Here is a 15992-nt window from a genome sequence, read left to right as displayed (position 1 = left end):
TAATTCTAGTAAAGCTCTTATGAAGTCCCTATGATCCTGAAATGCAGAAAAAGCTGCTTATCTAATCATGTCAACCTCTCAGTTCACAGCTAATGGAACTGTAAGATTTTAGTCTTACACCACCCCTTCACCTCCACACTTTATTTTTCATAATCACCCAATTCAAAAAGGCAAATAAATGAAACGCACATAAACCGAAACAGTGTCTTGTTGACAACGACACAATGTGCACATTGTTAAACAAAAAATGATTAAAAAACACGGCTCCCGAGCGCTACCTCTGCTCTAACTCTGCTTTCACCACAACAAAGCAGCATCAGACTGTCACGCACATGCACAGGGGATGGGGTTTCTCGGTACTGCGCTTAGTTAAACGGCAAGAGATGGTGTTTCTTGAAACTGAGGTTTAGATGACCTGATTTTAAGTCTTTTTTTTTTCTTTGCAGGAAGCAGTGCCCATATTATCTAGAGAACAAAATCAGTAAAGAAGAAAAAAAAAGGAGATGTTCGTTATGAGAACAAAACATCAAATGCAAACTTGCAAATGTCTCTTCTTGTGAGCTTTTTAACATCAGGAAGGAGTTTCAAGTATGTATGAAGAACACAGACATTTGACATGGATGTTAATGTTGCTGTTTCTGTCAGGTAAATGCAACACTTGTATCTTATTTAATGTTTTACAAGAATGATAAAATATTACTATCGAGTGAATCTGTCTCTTTTAGGTGTTCTCTGCAATATGTGGAAAGTGAAGCATCAGCAGCGTCTTATTTGTGCAGTAAAAGGCTCCTCAGTCATTTTTCTTTGTTCATTTCACAATCCTGCCAACCAAACAGTGAGGAGGGTCCTGTGGGGTCACGCAAAGCCTGCTACTTTAACGGCTCGCTTAATTTCTAGCAGTTTACGAACTCTTTTCACAAGATTCCAGTACATCGGAAACACATATCACAATTGTTCTTTGAAAATACACCAGGTGGAGCGTAGGGATGCAGGGAGATACTTTGTCAGATTTAACACCATGTCTAATAGACCTCATGAAGAAAATGCCCCAGTACTGAAGGTTGTTGGTAAGTTTTTGTTGCTGCTGTTTTTTTTTTTAAATAAATAAATAAAAGCTTTTAACAATTAAGATTAACGTGTCTCTTTGCTCTTTCAGATTTGACTATTTCTATGTCAAAACATTCTGTAAAGGAAGCAATACGGGAAGGCGACTCTGTAAATCTCACCTGCATGAACAGTTGTGATGGTGGTAAGAGTTCATCTGCGTACACCTGGTTTAAGAATGGAGAGCCCCTACACGAAGGAGCAGCGATTTATTTAAGAAACTTGTCCCCCACAAGCTCTGGAAACTACACTTGTTCTCTAAAAACACACTTAGGATCAACTTCAAGAGTCCTGCGTATAGATGTTGAATGTGAGTACAAGACACAAGATCAGAACTGTAAGGTAGAAATAAATAATTAATAGTGCAGAGATAGTAATGAGTAATGATCTCCTACATTCTGCCTTTTAGCGTCTTAAATCTCTGAACTGTTTATAGCATTGAGTAACCTGATAATGGGAAATGTATAAGAATTATTAGTGAGAAGTAGATCAGTGAATTACACTATTTATACTTTCATATAGCCATTGAGCTATTACGTCACATGCACAGGGGCTTTTAATGACTGTCTAATTGGTATGATATTTCTGCTCAAGCTTCTGGGACTTATTTTAAGAATAACACATACGCAAACGAGCTTTAATGTGCACACTAAAATACATTAATTCTGATGTAAATATTCTCATGCAATATTTATTTAGTCTTAATTAAAACTTCAGTCTTTTCTTATTATGAACTAAACTGCTATTGTTACCTAAACATAACAGATCTAAGCTGGATGTGAACCCCAGTCTCTAGCGTGAGAGCTCTGGGGTTTATATGCTGCCATCAGTTCTAGTCACCTACTGCTGACTCATATGGAGTTGAGTAATGTGCAATTACGTCCAAGGATAATTTTTGGATAATTACACAGTTTTTGTGACTTTGTCGCTGCACACCAGCACAGTGGGTTTTAATTAAACAGGCAAGATGTGATCAAAGTACAGATATTCAGCTTTAATTTAAGGATCTGGAGGTTAGTGTACTCCTAGTGCTTGGATGAATGGGAAGGTTGCTTCTTATGCGGTCCTTTGCATATTTCTCAATTTTCACACTGATAACTGACAACGATAATGCACAAATAATAAAATTAATTTTCAGATGGCCCTAGGAACACCACAGTGCTTGTGCAACCACCTTTGGGGGCAGACCCTGGCAGCGACTTTACCCTGATTTGCAGCAGTCATGCAAACCCCCCCGTGGAGAATTATACGTGGTTCAGAATAGCTGCAGGTGATTCTGTAAATGTTGGACATCAGCCAGTGTTCCACCCTAGGGACAGTGACCAGTATTTATGCAGTGTCACCAACAAACACGGAAGTCAGAACTCCTCTGTTGTCACTTTAAACATTAAAAGTAAGTAGGTTTGAATGGCTGGTGCTATTGGCTGCATTCTGACTCGTATCAATAACCATTAAAAGTTTGCTTGGGTCTGGCATTACTGATTTAAAACAATGAATTTGTTTTACAGAGAATTGGCCAACGTTTTGGGGATACATACTTGTCATTGTAACAGTCGCTGTAGTTCTCATTGTGACCGCTTTTATTGCTGTTAGAAGGTGAGTGTTACCTGATTTTGAAATTTCACTAATTTTGTAACACATCGCATAAATTCTGTTTATCTTTCAGACTTAACAAAAAGCAAATGAGGTCACCGGTGGAAGGTGGTGAGAAAGAATCACAGGTGCTACTATTACTGCTGGACAATCATTAATTAATAACAGAAGTTCAAATTTAGAGATCAGCAGAAAAAATGAAGATTGTTGTTAATTGTGCGTTGCTTCTTTGTGACTTTATCTAGAACACAGATCGTGTCAACAGGCTCTCAATGTGTGATGATAACCAATCACAAAAGAGGGATCAGAGTGAGGGAGAAACCACTGAAATCGTCTACGCGGCCATTTACTTCCACAACAAAAGAAGGCCAAACGTGTGAGATATTTCAACAATATAAGATAAAAATATATTATTTATTGTACTGGAGGAACATGCTGATAGAATATATTACCTGCAGGGAGCAGCAGAAGAACACCCAAAGTGAAGATGTCATTTACAGCACAGTGTGCAGGTAAGACTCAGACAGTATACTACTACTACTACTACTAATAATGATAATATGGGAATGTATGTATCTGTCAGGAGCTATGGACACTTCATTCTGTTACATGCTGTCATTTCTGTATCATTACTTAGACCAGTTTGTGCAGCTTTGAACCACCCGCAGAACCGACAGGAGGCAGTTGGCCCAATATATGCCTCCCCTAAAAGAAAGCAGCCTCCATATCCTGAAGAGGGAGCCTGTTTGTTAAAGGGGTCAAAGTTCTAGTGACGTCACACTGGGTGAACTTGTGAGGAGAGGAACGGTGGCCTGCCCACACTCCCATACTGGCCATTCATGTCCCAAGATTTTGGGATTTTCTGTTTGATTCCAGCTCCAGTTTGATTTCTTTGTCATTTTGTATTATTTATTACTTGTTGTGTTATTATTATAATGTTGTGAGTACTGTATTTTATTTGTGCATTTTCCCCATTTTTCACCAATATGAATGCTCTGCATTCTCTTGCCAAGTGTTAGCATTCATTTTGGTGTTTGTCTCGTTTTATCTCTTTTCTCTGTCCTCACCTGATTTTCTGTTGTGTAATCCCTAATCAACCCTCAGTGTGTATGTATGTTCCTTTGCCGTGTTGTTCAGTTACGTTCCTGATGGTACTCTGTACTGTTCTGGTCTCCTTTGTGCCTTTTGGATTTTGCTATTTGGAGTTCCTTTTTAAACCATTTTGTATTGGATTTATTTCCTCCATTAAAGCTCACTTTCTGTTGAACATTCTGTCTCCTGCGATTGGGTCTTCAATTACTCAAACAACACAATTTTAGATCTGAGGTAGCAGGTCACAGGGGGAATTTAGAAAGTAGGAGAAGGAGATGATAGAAAGAAGAAGAAGGTGTTTGCACATTACTGTAATGAATTCCAGTGGATAATAGTAACCAGAGGCAGTACTGTATTGTCAATATTTCATTAGTATGTGATGTATAATGCAAAGAAAAAGAAAACAGACAAATGAAGTAGGAAAGAAAAGTAAAGAGCAGTGTGTGGATGCTTTTTTAAAAGAACTACAAATTGTTCTTGTCTCTGATTCGACTTAAAGAGACAACATTGATAAATTCTCAGATGTCCTTAAACTTCAAGAACTCAGCCACTCGCCTCACCATCAATTATAGAAATTCTCTGCAGTTCAGATAGGTTTGTCACTGTGGACATGATCAGTCAGTGCATTCATCCATCAGTGGACTGACCTGCTTACCCAGGGTAGGAGGCAGGGTCAGAAATAAGTAACCTAATGTGACCCATGCCTGTGGACTGTGGCAGGAAGTCAGAAAGAACCCACACAGACACAGAGAGAACATAGAAACTCCACACAGAAAAGCCTCAGTGTGCCACCGCTTGCCTTTACACGTCATGCATTATAAGATAATGTGAATAAAACACTGTAATGGCACATTACATGCATCAACATCAAACCTAGCAATAATGGCTGTGCACGTGTGTAGTTTCCCATTTTTCCCACAGAGGGGTTCATATTATAAATTTGCTGTGAAATCTGTTCATTGTGTGAAATGGGTGTAAGCTGTTAATCAGTGGCGGGCAGTAAAACGTCTGGTGACATGCATGAGATTCAAGAGAATGAATCATTATGTTCCAGCAGCATTTGGTTAGAAAAGAAGAGCCGAGGAAAGAAAAACATACCACAGCGCCTCTGATGCTGCTATATGGTTTCACATGCTCTCTTTTAAAACCTTACTTAGATGTTAACTGCATCTGTGGGTTGCATGACCAGATGGCACCTACCATGTAGAAAGTAGCGCATAGCAGAGAAAGAAGATAAAGGACACAGTCACTTTTTCTCTGTCCGTTTCTTGATAACTTTTAGTGATTCTAAACTTTATGCTTGTGTAACTTAAAAAAGCTCCAACATGTGCACTGAACACAGCAGCCTTAAATTGACACTAACACTGTTCTTTGGAGGTAAGTACCACATTTATTTCTTATTTTAAGGGAATTTCGAAATGTTTAAGCAATAGAAAATTAAGATTAATGCTTCTGTTCCAGGTGTTCTCTGCAGTAAGTGGAACGTAGACTATCCACAGCCTCATATGTGTGTGGTGAAAGGATCATCTGTTGTCATTCTTTGTTCATTTTCCTATCCTGACAAACACGTAGTACAGGAAGTCATGTGGGGACACAATAAAAATATTTATGAAGAGCCGTTCATTTATCACAGTGGCTCAAATAATAGCTCTTCACGATTTCAGTATGTTGGTAACAAACGGAATAACTGTTCACTGCAAATACACCAAGTGGAGCAAGGTGATAAAGGAAAATATGCCTTTAGATTTATAACCAACTCCACAAAGGGCCAATGGACTGGTAAAAGTGGGTCAACACTAAAAATTGTTGGTAAGACTTAATTTTTGTTTTCTTTTTAAAGAATTTCGACTCCCCTTTGCTGTTTAATCTGACAATGTCGAAACACAAGTTATTCATTTCTCTCATAGATTTTAACATTTCCATGACGAAACTCAAAAGACACGAATCAATCCAGGAAGGCGACTCTGTGAATCTTACTTGCACAGACAGATGTGATGCTGGCAACTTCTCATCTGTCTTCACCTGGTTTAAGAATGGAGAATACCTGCAGGATGGACGAGTGCTTCAATTAGGAAATGTCTCCTTCACAAACTCTGGAAACTACACTTGTTCTCTAAAAACAAGCACAGGAACAACTTCAGGAGTCCTACATGTTGATGTTGAATGTGAGTATTGTATAGCGATGTTTTAAACCTTACATACTGCTTAGGCCAAATTTGACCCATTTTGACATTTGACCTGAGCAACAATACCAGAGATGTGATTCTTTCAGCCTGAAATTGGATGACTTTTTCAAAAATGACCCAAAATATTACAAAATTGAAAGTTTTTCTACAGTTCAGCCTTGACAGTGTTATGAGAACTGTTACTGTTCACATCACATTTGCCCAGATTCCCACAGAGACAGGTGCCTGCTGGTTTTTAAATTGTAATGAAGGACTCGTTAAACAGTGAAATAGTAAAACAGCATAGGAGTGATCAAATATGATGTGCATGATAAGATAATTCAGAGGGTCATAGGTGTGCGGCAGATAAAATCTTTGAAATCTACAGAATAAAATGCTTTATAAATGTAAGGTTAAAGTTTGAATTGTAGATAAAAGCACTTTAAATCATTGACTGAATGTTGCAAAATCTAACAGATACACAGTCCTTGCTCTCTAAAACTTCAATTAAGAATGAATGATTAATTTACTAATGCCAAGTGGCTGTTTGTGCATTCAAATAGCCATACTGTGAAGGCGTATGAGCAGTATGTAAGAGTTAATCATGGAAACATTGTTGTTTACTGCAACACATTAAATATTTCCTCACAATTTAGATACCAAAATAATGAATCTGATTTATGTAAGATGATTTCACTAATGACTTTATTTTAGACGGCCCCAGGAACACATCAGTTTCTGTCACACCATCAACAGAGACCCTGATCTGCCACAGCCATGCAAACCCAGCAGTGGAGAACTATACCTGGTTTAAAATATATAATGATCACATTTCAGCAGCAGGACACCAACGTGAACTACATTTGAAGAAGGATTTTCAGGGCGATCACAACTATTTCTGCATGGCTACAAACAAATACGGGAGTCACAGCTCCTCTACAGTGCTGTTAAGGGGCAAAGGTAAATAGATTTATGTACCAAACACTGTGGCTTGTGCAGACGCAACTTTGCAAAGAAGAGTCTGCCCTTGGCAACCCTTCCAAACAAACTGTACTTGTTCAGTCTTTTTTACTTTAACGTGCAACATCCATGTTTCCTCAGTATATTGGTGGACAGGCACCACAGATCAGATTGCTATCTGTACTTCTATTGCTGCACTCCTCATCGTGGTCACTGTTGTTGCCATCAGAAGGTAAAGTGTATTTACATTTGTTAGAGCTCACACATGCAACAGTAAAGTGATGGAAATCTCTTCTTTCAGACAGTGCACAAAAAGGACAGAGTCACAAGAAAATGAAAATGAGGTAAACATGCAGATGGCGCTACTATTAAGCTTACTGGTTGTGTGTTCTTTTTTGAGGTTAGCTCATTATGAGGTTGCCTAATAAGTTAGTTTATTGAAGAAACCCATGTACGGTTTACCCAAGTTATTCGCAAGTTATTTTGTGTTGTCTGACTGAGTACAATTCACCAAGCAGGAAACTTATATGTCTTCTTTGATGTCTTATTAATTATTGTATCTAGAATACGCACTACTGCAACTATCCCGTGGTTGACATGAGCCAGTCAGAAGAGGAAGAAGTCATGCAGTCAACGATCGTTTTTAAAAGCAGAACAAAAGCATGCGTGTGAGCTATCCCTGCAGCTTCAATATATTATTCAACTTGTGCTGCATTTTTCACTGATCCACTATGTCATCAGCAGGGAGCAGAAGATGGACTCTACTAATGATGATGATTGTACCATTTACAGCACACTGTACAGGTAAAGTTCAACATAACAAATTTCATAAATAACAGTTCAGCTCCAGACAATAGTGTAAGGCACAAATTGCACAACATCAATCAATCAATCAATCAATCAATCAATCAATCAATCAATCAATCAATCAATCAATCAAAGTGAACAATGTAGATTAACTGGCAAAATGACTCTGCTGCCATGCTTCTTGTATGCTGTGTCTGTGGAAACCCCCCGCAAGTCTTTAAGCACCCTGAACACAAGCTTTTGTGATGCTGTCTGTTTAGTGGTTTCTACTTATCGATGCTTGATTCGTTTATTTACTATTTTTTCACTACATTATTTCTAAATGTATTCTTTCGGTTTTTTTATTTTAGGGCCACAGGATTTTAGAGCACTGTTTTATTTTTTGTACACAAGTTGCTCCTTTATCTTCAAATGTGACAGTCCATACCCTCCAATGTGTAATCTAAGTGCGGTAATGGACCTGCCCAAAATGAAAGCGATATACCAAAGTGCAGCTATTTGGCTGAAACACCAATTTTGGGTGTTTAAGTCAGATACTTGAACTCAACTTCAATTTTGTCCAGACTCGAGAAAGCTAAACAACATTTCCTGTTTCGATTCTTATCCCTTGCCTTTCATTGATGAGCTGCTGGAAAGACTAGGAAAGGCCAGATACATTCACAACCTTAGATTTGTGTAAATATTACTGGCAAGTGCATTTAGATCCATCCTGTAAAGAATACACAGCCTTTCCGATTCCAGGAATAGGTTTATTTCATTGCATTGTTTTACCCTTTGGTCTCCATGGGGCACCCTTAACTTTTTAAAGGTTAATGGATATTATCGTTAATGCTTCGTCCTACCTGATGTGGGGATTTACAGTGACTCTTGGGAGGAACACCTACAACATCAAAGGTTGTGATGGCAAAGATCCAGGGAGCTGGTTTGATCTGAGTGACTTTAACCAAACATTTTGCTTGCACATTGGTCCACAAAGGGGTGTTTAGCACTCATTTTACATCATTTAAGACCCACTATAGGGGAGTTATGGAAAAACTTAGAGCTTCCTAACAACTTGAGCTACTTTTTTTCCCCTGATGAGCAGCCACAGTACAGTGTGAAATACTACTACACATAATTGGGTTATTCTGCCCTCTGTTGAAAATGTAAGAGCATAGCATGAGCTTGGGTTCCGATTTTTGTCTAATATGACTCAAAGACATTCAAAATAAATCTCTCTCCAGTAGGTGAGTGGGTGTCCTGTGAGAGCTATGGAGAGGCACAGCTCATAACAGGACTAAAGGTCATTCCACAGGCAACACAGGACACTCAGTGTAACAATAAACATATGCAGTTTGAGCATGTTGGCCTTTACTGAGAATTTACTGTAACATAATGGTGTAGATCAGTTTCATTTTTCACTGCATATTCTTTTCTTATCAGCTTATAAATGTTACAAACTAAACTGCTCTGTTTTTTAAGACTTTAAATATTTGTTTTCAGCCATCACCCAGTGCCTGCAGGAGCCTGCATGTAGACTTCAAATGTCAGCGGAACAAGCCTGCTGTGCTGAGGGCCACTTGTTCTGATGTATGAAAGGATCTGCTGCTCCAGTGCTTCTACTTTCATGAGTATTTTGCTGTTAAACAAATAAATAAATCTGTCAAAAGTGACACATTGCAGAATTCCATTCAGTTTCGAATGTTCTTTATGAAGTTTCCTAAAAGATTTAAGGCCAGCCTCAAACTTTTACACATTATGGGCACATTTCCAGGAGTTTGTAACTGCAGCATGCTTATTTCCTCCTGCTGGTCACAGAGCATGTCTACTGAGCAGTTTGTCCTTGCCTAAAGGCAATAGGAAAGTACAATGTAATGACAAACAAACACCATCACATGGCAAGTGACCGCATGGGACCAACCCCATTTTAACTGTTTTTCCTGTACAATTATTGTGTAATATAATCTGTTTTTCTACATTTCAGATGCTGAAATATAAACTGCAGCAAACAAATGAACTTTATTTTTTTAATCACAACCTGTGAAACTTTTGTAAAACCAGGTACACATAAAAAACACATTTCGTGGCAGCTTGTGTATGTGAGAAACAAATAAAAACTAATATTTTTAAGATGTTTAAGATGTTGCATCCACAGGTTGTGCCATAAGATACTTTTTCATAAAATTCATTTATGCTAAGAAAAAAATAAGGTGAGTTTAAATCACTTTACAGCATATGCATCCATGCACTAAAGTACCCCTAGAAAAGGGCGTTTGTCTCCAGTAGAGTTCAACTTATGCTTTCATTACCTATGAATGAAAACTAGCTTTGTCAGACATACCCTCTAGGCAAAAGAAACCCCGATTTTATTAGTGATTATAAAAGTAAACTTAGTAGCTCACGCCCATTTCTGACAAAACGAAACTTCAGTAGATACGGAAACGAGGAGACAGCAGGTCTTGGACGTGTCTTTGACGGCTGCGTAGTGGGACCAGTAGAGATGATTTGCAGGCTTTCTCCTTTTTGCAGGACAGAAGAGAAGGTAGGAAGGCAGCTCAGCTTTATTTATTGTTATGAGCTTCGGGTGACTGTCACAACGTCAGAATTTCCGTTGTGACACAGTAGGAATAAACTCATCCTAATAACAGAATTAGCTATCAGACTGCGCTGCCTTGGGCCAGGTCTGAGTATGGCTCCAGGTGGGTTACGGGGTAATGAAGTTTGGTTGACGTTCGTTCCTTCTAGTAGTATCTCCGTTTATTATGGAGAGTGAATCAGAGCTAACTGCACAAGCTAATGTTAGCTGCGCAGCTCATAAGGCTGGCTGCTTCGGGGAAGCTAGTTAGCATAGTCGCTACTTAATTTTAGCAACAGCGCTCTGCGTAGAGTGACTAAGAGCCTTCCCTGCTGCTGCTAAGTGTGTCGTGATTCTGCAGTTTTATTTTGTCAGTGACTTCGTGACCATTTAGTTCGCTTTCTCTCTGTTTCGTTGTTGTCAAACGCGCTGGCACGCAAGAAATGACGTAAAACGTGTGCGTTTCTTTACACAGCGAACATGTGATTGGCCGAACTTTTAAGCCAAAGATCTTTACGCTTCAAGAGGAGTCACTACATAAGTTCTTGAAAAAGGTCGTCCCGCCTTTATCTGTGAAAGTATGAAAGCTCATCTCCTAGAATGGAATAGCCACTTGATATTTGCAGTCTTTTCAGCAATGTAGAGATATGATTTAAACACACGCGATGGTGTTTAATGTATTTGTTAATGTATTTCTTTCTTTTTTAAGAAATACAGAAATCCTTTGAAGTCTAAATCAAATCGCAAAAGACCTAACCGACCTTGATGCTGATTGTTCATTTCCTTTCCTTGCATATACTAAATTGATTATATTCCTGCAAACCTACTAATTATTGACATCAGTCTCACAAAAAGGCATTATTGGTTGGGCTCTAAAATGAAACTGGTTTGAACCAGTTATATTTCACAATGTATTTATTTGTATTTGGGTCAGATGTCTTAAACCTTAATAGCCTTTCTCAGTGGATTGAAAACGCCCAAAGCAATTGTTGGATTAAATTGTAACCAGAAGTCCAATGAAGACCATGCGTTTGACAAAGAGGGAGAGGGAGCGGGATTGCCAGATGAATTATGCAGAAATGAAAGCAAACTATCCATCGCTGGATTGAATGAATTGATCCCAGCAGATATAAGCATTACCAAATTTTGACTCTTCATTCATGACATTAAAAATCAATCAAAATCAAAGAATAATGGCATAATATTAACTTGGGTGGTTCACGAATTTATGTTATTTTGAGTTATTCAGTCATTCACGTAATATCGCCTTTACATTTCCAGCTAATAAGTAATGTGAAGTATTTATTGAAAGTATGAGGAAAAGGAAGGAGGAAAACCACCTTCTCCGTTTCTACTCTTTGTGAAATGTTCTACATCATGTTTGAACTATTTATGGCATATAAAGAATGACTTATTTCCTCATTAGAACTACTTTTGGTCAGTGTTAACTGAATTTTTCTTTCAAGGAAGTGCTATTAAAGTGTGCTGTGAGGATTCACAGTTTGTTTGTTTTTTTCCCCTCTTTGGTTAATGTCAGTTTTTTATTGGATGCTTGTTCGCGGGCCATGAATGTGGGCGGTCAGTTGACTCAGTGACACTCTTGTAAAATGACTTCCAATTCAGTCTCTGACAGGCCAGCTTCTTGGGTGTGACTGATCAAAGTTCAGAGGAGATAAAGACATTGCGACTGTGTTGTTGTTGCTTAGCTGAACACAGTTTCATGTGACATCTGCTGCCAAAATAGAAAGTGAAAGAAATTCTTGAGATGGTCTTGAAGTGAAAATAGTTTCTTTCTTTGCAGTGATCACTAAAGTCTGAAGATGAAGTGCTCAGGCTGTGCCCATAACATTGTAGAGAAAGAAGCCAAATTCTGCAGTAAATGTGGCAAAAAGCTGTCTGTTCAACCTGCAAATGCACAAGGTAAGTAGATGAGGTCAGAAATGTGGTTTCATTTTATATAGTTGTTTATAATATTTGATGAAGTCCAAGTGACAACTTTGTTGTTCCTGTTAATTCTTCATAATGTACTGTATGATTTAAACTGCTCTGTATTTGATTAACAGTGTGGATGCTGTTTTCAGGGCCTGTCAACAAATAAAATTATAGTTTGAACATGCAGCTCAGACATAATGAAATTACACTTTTCTCCAAATAAAGATTAAAAATCTGTATACGAGGAATTTAATCCTGGAAAGTTATGTGGTGATAAGGGCTGTTCATCTGCGCATGACTTATATTGCACATTTTGTCCTGACACGAGGATTTACATTAGTCATGTTGCACATGTCACAGCAAAATTAGGTACAGCTTGCATAATGGGGGGGGAAAAAAGAGATTGTAGAAACGTCTGTGTTATCAGTTCATACTAAGCCTTTAGTCAAGGAAAACTAAGACTAACGGCCATTATTATATCCTAAAAATCAATCCAGCATCCAGTATTTGGAAAATTTAGATTCCTTGCATGTAAAATCTATTTCTCATTCCTGTTTCTTAATTTTTTAACTAAAAAAAAAAAACACTTCTAAATTGTGAAATAAGGCCTTCTTGGCTGAACTGGAGAAAATGATCCATGCTCTTGTGTCATCACGTGTTACTGTAATGCCCGGTTTCCCAGCAGGGATAAACCAGTTTCATCTCTCTGAGGTAAACAAAAATGCAGTGGCCAGACTAGTAATGGATTCTAACAAGTGAGCTCATATTATTCATACTCTTTACACTGGCTCTCAGTAGACTTTTTGATTCATTTTAAAGCTCTTGTACTCACCTACAGAGCACTTAACAGACAGGCTGCAGACTATTCATCCCGGCTTCTTACTAAACATACTGCTGCTTGCAGTCTTCGATCACAGGCTCAGAATTTGCTAGATGCTCTTCATACAAGATTGAAGACTAAAGGGGAGCAGAGGCTTTCAGGTGCCTTTCGTGTCCCACTACAACTGCATTTAGCTGACTCTGTGGACTCTTTTAGAAAACAGTTCAGAGTTTTTTTGTTTGACCAGACTTTCTATTAAGATTGTACATTTATCAACTGTTTTCAAACTATGTATTTATTTTATTCTGTGCTTTACCTTGATTTTTGTATTCCTGTTAACAACACTTGAATTTTAAGTTATATTTTATAGTTTTTTTTAAATTTTTTTTGTTTTATAGGGCAAATAGGCTGTGATATAACCGCATGTCCACATAGGTGTAAGATTACCTATCGTGACAGCGTGGTGGCCTACTTTCTCAGGGTCAGAAAATGCAAATTTGTGCCTTGTGACAAGCTCAGGTGTTTTCTTTATAGTTAAAAGAAAATTTGCCTATGTGGGTCTTTTAGGGACTGAAATCAAAATGTTCTGTCATTTTAACTATTTATTGAACATGACTATATACTCTGTATTATCACAGTGGTTTTCACACGTCTTTAGAAATTAGCTCATTTTATTTTATTTTTTAAACTTATAATTTCTAATTTGTTATTTTTATTTAATTAAGTTATTTATTTTTCTTTTTATTAACCCCTCATCTTTAACATAGATGCAGGAGATCAGCCAAAGTCTTTGGTAGCAGATGGGGAAGGTCCAACTGAGAAGCCAGATTCACAGAAAAACACCCCACCGGTGGACAGTAAAGAATCCAGTAAATCCCCCAAACGGCCAAATGACGAGGTCATCAACAACAACCCAAAGAAAAAGGTGAGCGTGTCACAATCTTGCCAGGCCTGTTGGTTTTTAGTCTGGGGGAACAACATATTTTGTACAGTAGATGAATGGCTATGCTTATTGTTGATTTACAGTGAGTTTATGCCACAACCCAGTGTAAGGTTTATGCCAAATTAATTTTTTCCTATAATAATTAATATAATGAAAATTAATTTTTTTCACTAAACTATAATAATTTCTGTGATTTGTTAATTTTCAGATTTACTGTTTTAGGTGCAATTATTTATTTGCATTCCTTTGCATTGAAATAATTATTTTCACAAGTGTAAAGCCAGATGCAATATATGGTGTGAAATTCCACCATGCATTTTTAGGCAATAAATTGCCCCCCAAATTACAACTCATATATGCAAATTTTTATTTATTATTTTTATTTTTCATTTATTTCTGTCTGTCTGTCTGTATAATTTATGAATTATGAACTTCCTGTTATCTAATATAGGAAATCATATTTGTGATATTTTCAAAACAGATCTGTTTTGTTTTGTTTTTGTTTTGTCTACATAGAAAAAAAAGAAAAGGAGGAACAAAAAGAAAAAAGATGGCGCCGTGTCATCAGATCAAGATCTGTCACACATTTCTCTGGGAGATAAGCAGGGGAAGGAGACACAGGGAGAAAGAGACTCTTCTGACAGTGAAAGCTCAGACAATGCAATGGACACAACACCAGACTCACTCCAAGATAGACTTTCCTCTTGTGAAAGCCAGCCTAGTTCCTTAACAGCTAATGATATTGTTGCCACTGCTGAAGATGCACAAGTCAATCAGAGTGAAAAGTCTGATGGCCCAGTACAGGCAAATACAGTGGAGCGGTCTGAGGTGGCAACAAGTCGCCCAAACGAGATGGAGAGCAGTGCACAAGAATCTCCTGACAATCAGTCACAGAAGACAGGACCAGCCGACACTCCAGCTGAACGTCCTGCCTCAGAGGACAAAAAGAGTACAACCTCTCAGTCAGCTTCAAGTGAATCGACCAAGGCCACTACTGCTAAAGATCCAAAGGAAAAAACCTTGAAGAACCAGAAAGAAGCAGACAATGCTAAAAAACCTAAACAGGACCAGAATGCTAATGTGGCTGCAAATGCAAAGCAGTCAAAGGAAAACACGCAGAAGGGAAAAAATCAGAAGGAACACAAACCGAAACAGGCTGTAGCAAATGACCAACAAATGGTTTTTGGACCTCATACAGCAAAGGTAATGCTGTAACATTTGAGAGAGACATCAGTCCCATAACTTTCAGATCCACAGTATTTATACATATTTATCATATATTTAATGCTACAGGCTCACAACACTGGCTCCAGTGTGGACCCAGTGGAGAACATGGAGATTCAGCAGTCTGGGACCGGGCAGGACTCAACTCCAGCGCAGGCTTCAAATGATAACAAAGGATCTAAAGACGGCAGTGGCGACAGCAAAAATTCAAAAACTCAAACAGCTCTGCCTCCCAGAAGGTAACAAAATCCTTACAGATAATTGTGTAGTTTATTTTTTAACTAATCTTTCACCTTTTTTTGTCTAAATTTTGTTTTCTCCTTTTGGTTTTTAGACCAACAAGGAACACAACCATTGCAGCACGTGACAGACTCACAATTTACTTCCACGCGATTCTGTCAAAGGATTTCAAATTTGATCCAAGTGAGGATCGTATTTTCATCAGGGCTGGGTCATGCATTGGAAACTGGGATGAAGATATAGTTGAACTGTCTGTGTCCAGGTACTTATTCTTGAGTTAAATGTCAATTATGTCTAAAATGGTTGATCACTCTAAAAATAAATCACACAATCAAAATTTTTTACACTACATTTAATACCAAAAGGAAAATAGGGAAATGCTAAAAAATAATCAAATTAACGGAAAAGACTGGTGATTTCCAAAGAACTATTAGCAGAAAACTTGGCATATCTTGGTATGGAAAAGGACCTGAGAGATGCATCATCTGTAAAACATGTTTCTTCATAGTTTTGTACTAATTTCAACCAGTGATGTTGGGGATCTTTATCATGAAACAC

At 38.0% G+C, this 15992-nt stretch overlaps 3 protein-coding genes across 4 annotated transcripts in view; all 3 read left to right on the top strand.

Moving 5' to 3' along the window:
• The first annotated feature begins 354 nt into the window (after window positions 1–354).
• On the top strand, window positions 355–3959 carry LOC102082641 (B-cell receptor CD22-like). Of its 2 annotated transcripts, none has more exons than XM_005454994.4 (9): window positions 355–645; window positions 974–1067; window positions 1157–1414; window positions 2243–2497; window positions 2613–2700; window positions 2771–2825; window positions 2943–3073; window positions 3156–3209; window positions 3335–3959. In XM_005454994.4, exons 2-9 carry the CDS (start codon window positions 1019–1021, stop codon window positions 3465–3467), a joined length of 1023 nt encoding a protein of 340 aa, XP_005455051.1. In that variant the 5' UTR covers window positions 355–645; window positions 974–1018; the 3' UTR covers window positions 3468–3959. The 2 variants fall into 2 exon arrangements, with proteins under 2 accessions (XP_005455051.1, XP_019213007.1); XM_019357462.2 differs by having other exon boundaries at window positions 726–1067.
• A 1155-nt stretch (window positions 3960–5114) lies between these two features.
• On the top strand, window positions 5115–9425 carry LOC109201825 (B-cell receptor CD22-like). Its single transcript, XM_019357473.2, has 9 exons — window positions 5115–5166; window positions 5251–5598; window positions 5697–5954; window positions 6669–6914; window positions 7056–7146; window positions 7216–7258; window positions 7479–7582; window positions 7659–7718; window positions 9204–9425. The coding sequence occupies exons 1-9, from the start codon at window positions 5115–5117 to the stop codon at window positions 9235–9237; spliced, it is 1236 nt and encodes a 411-aa protein (XP_019213018.2). The 3' UTR covers window positions 9238–9425.
• A 673-nt stretch (window positions 9426–10098) lies between these two features.
• The window catches only part of rnf213a (ring finger protein 213a), a 30635-nt gene continuing 24741 nt past the window's right edge, over window positions 10099–15992 (top strand). Inside the window, exons 1-6 of the mRNA XM_005454919.4 lie at window positions 10099–10242; window positions 12077–12195; window positions 13795–13952; window positions 14487–15173; window positions 15264–15433; window positions 15529–15696. Of these exons, the coding sequence (XP_005454976.1) occupies window positions 12096–12195; window positions 13795–13952; window positions 14487–15173; window positions 15264–15433; window positions 15529–15696 (1283 nt within the window). The 5' untranslated portion in view covers window positions 10099–10242; window positions 12077–12095. The remainder of the gene's footprint in view (window positions 10243–12076; window positions 12196–13794; window positions 13953–14486; window positions 15174–15263; window positions 15434–15528; window positions 15697–15992) is intronic.

This window comes from Oreochromis niloticus, linkage group LG4 (genome assembly GCF_001858045.2).
Source record: "Oreochromis niloticus isolate F11D_XX linkage group LG4, O_niloticus_UMD_NMBU, whole genome shotgun sequence".
NCBI lineage: Eukaryota > Metazoa > Chordata > Actinopteri > Cichliformes > Cichlidae > Oreochromis > Oreochromis niloticus.
The sequence above is the reverse complement of the archived record's forward strand: the minus strand, read 5'-3'. Positions and strand labels throughout refer to the sequence as shown.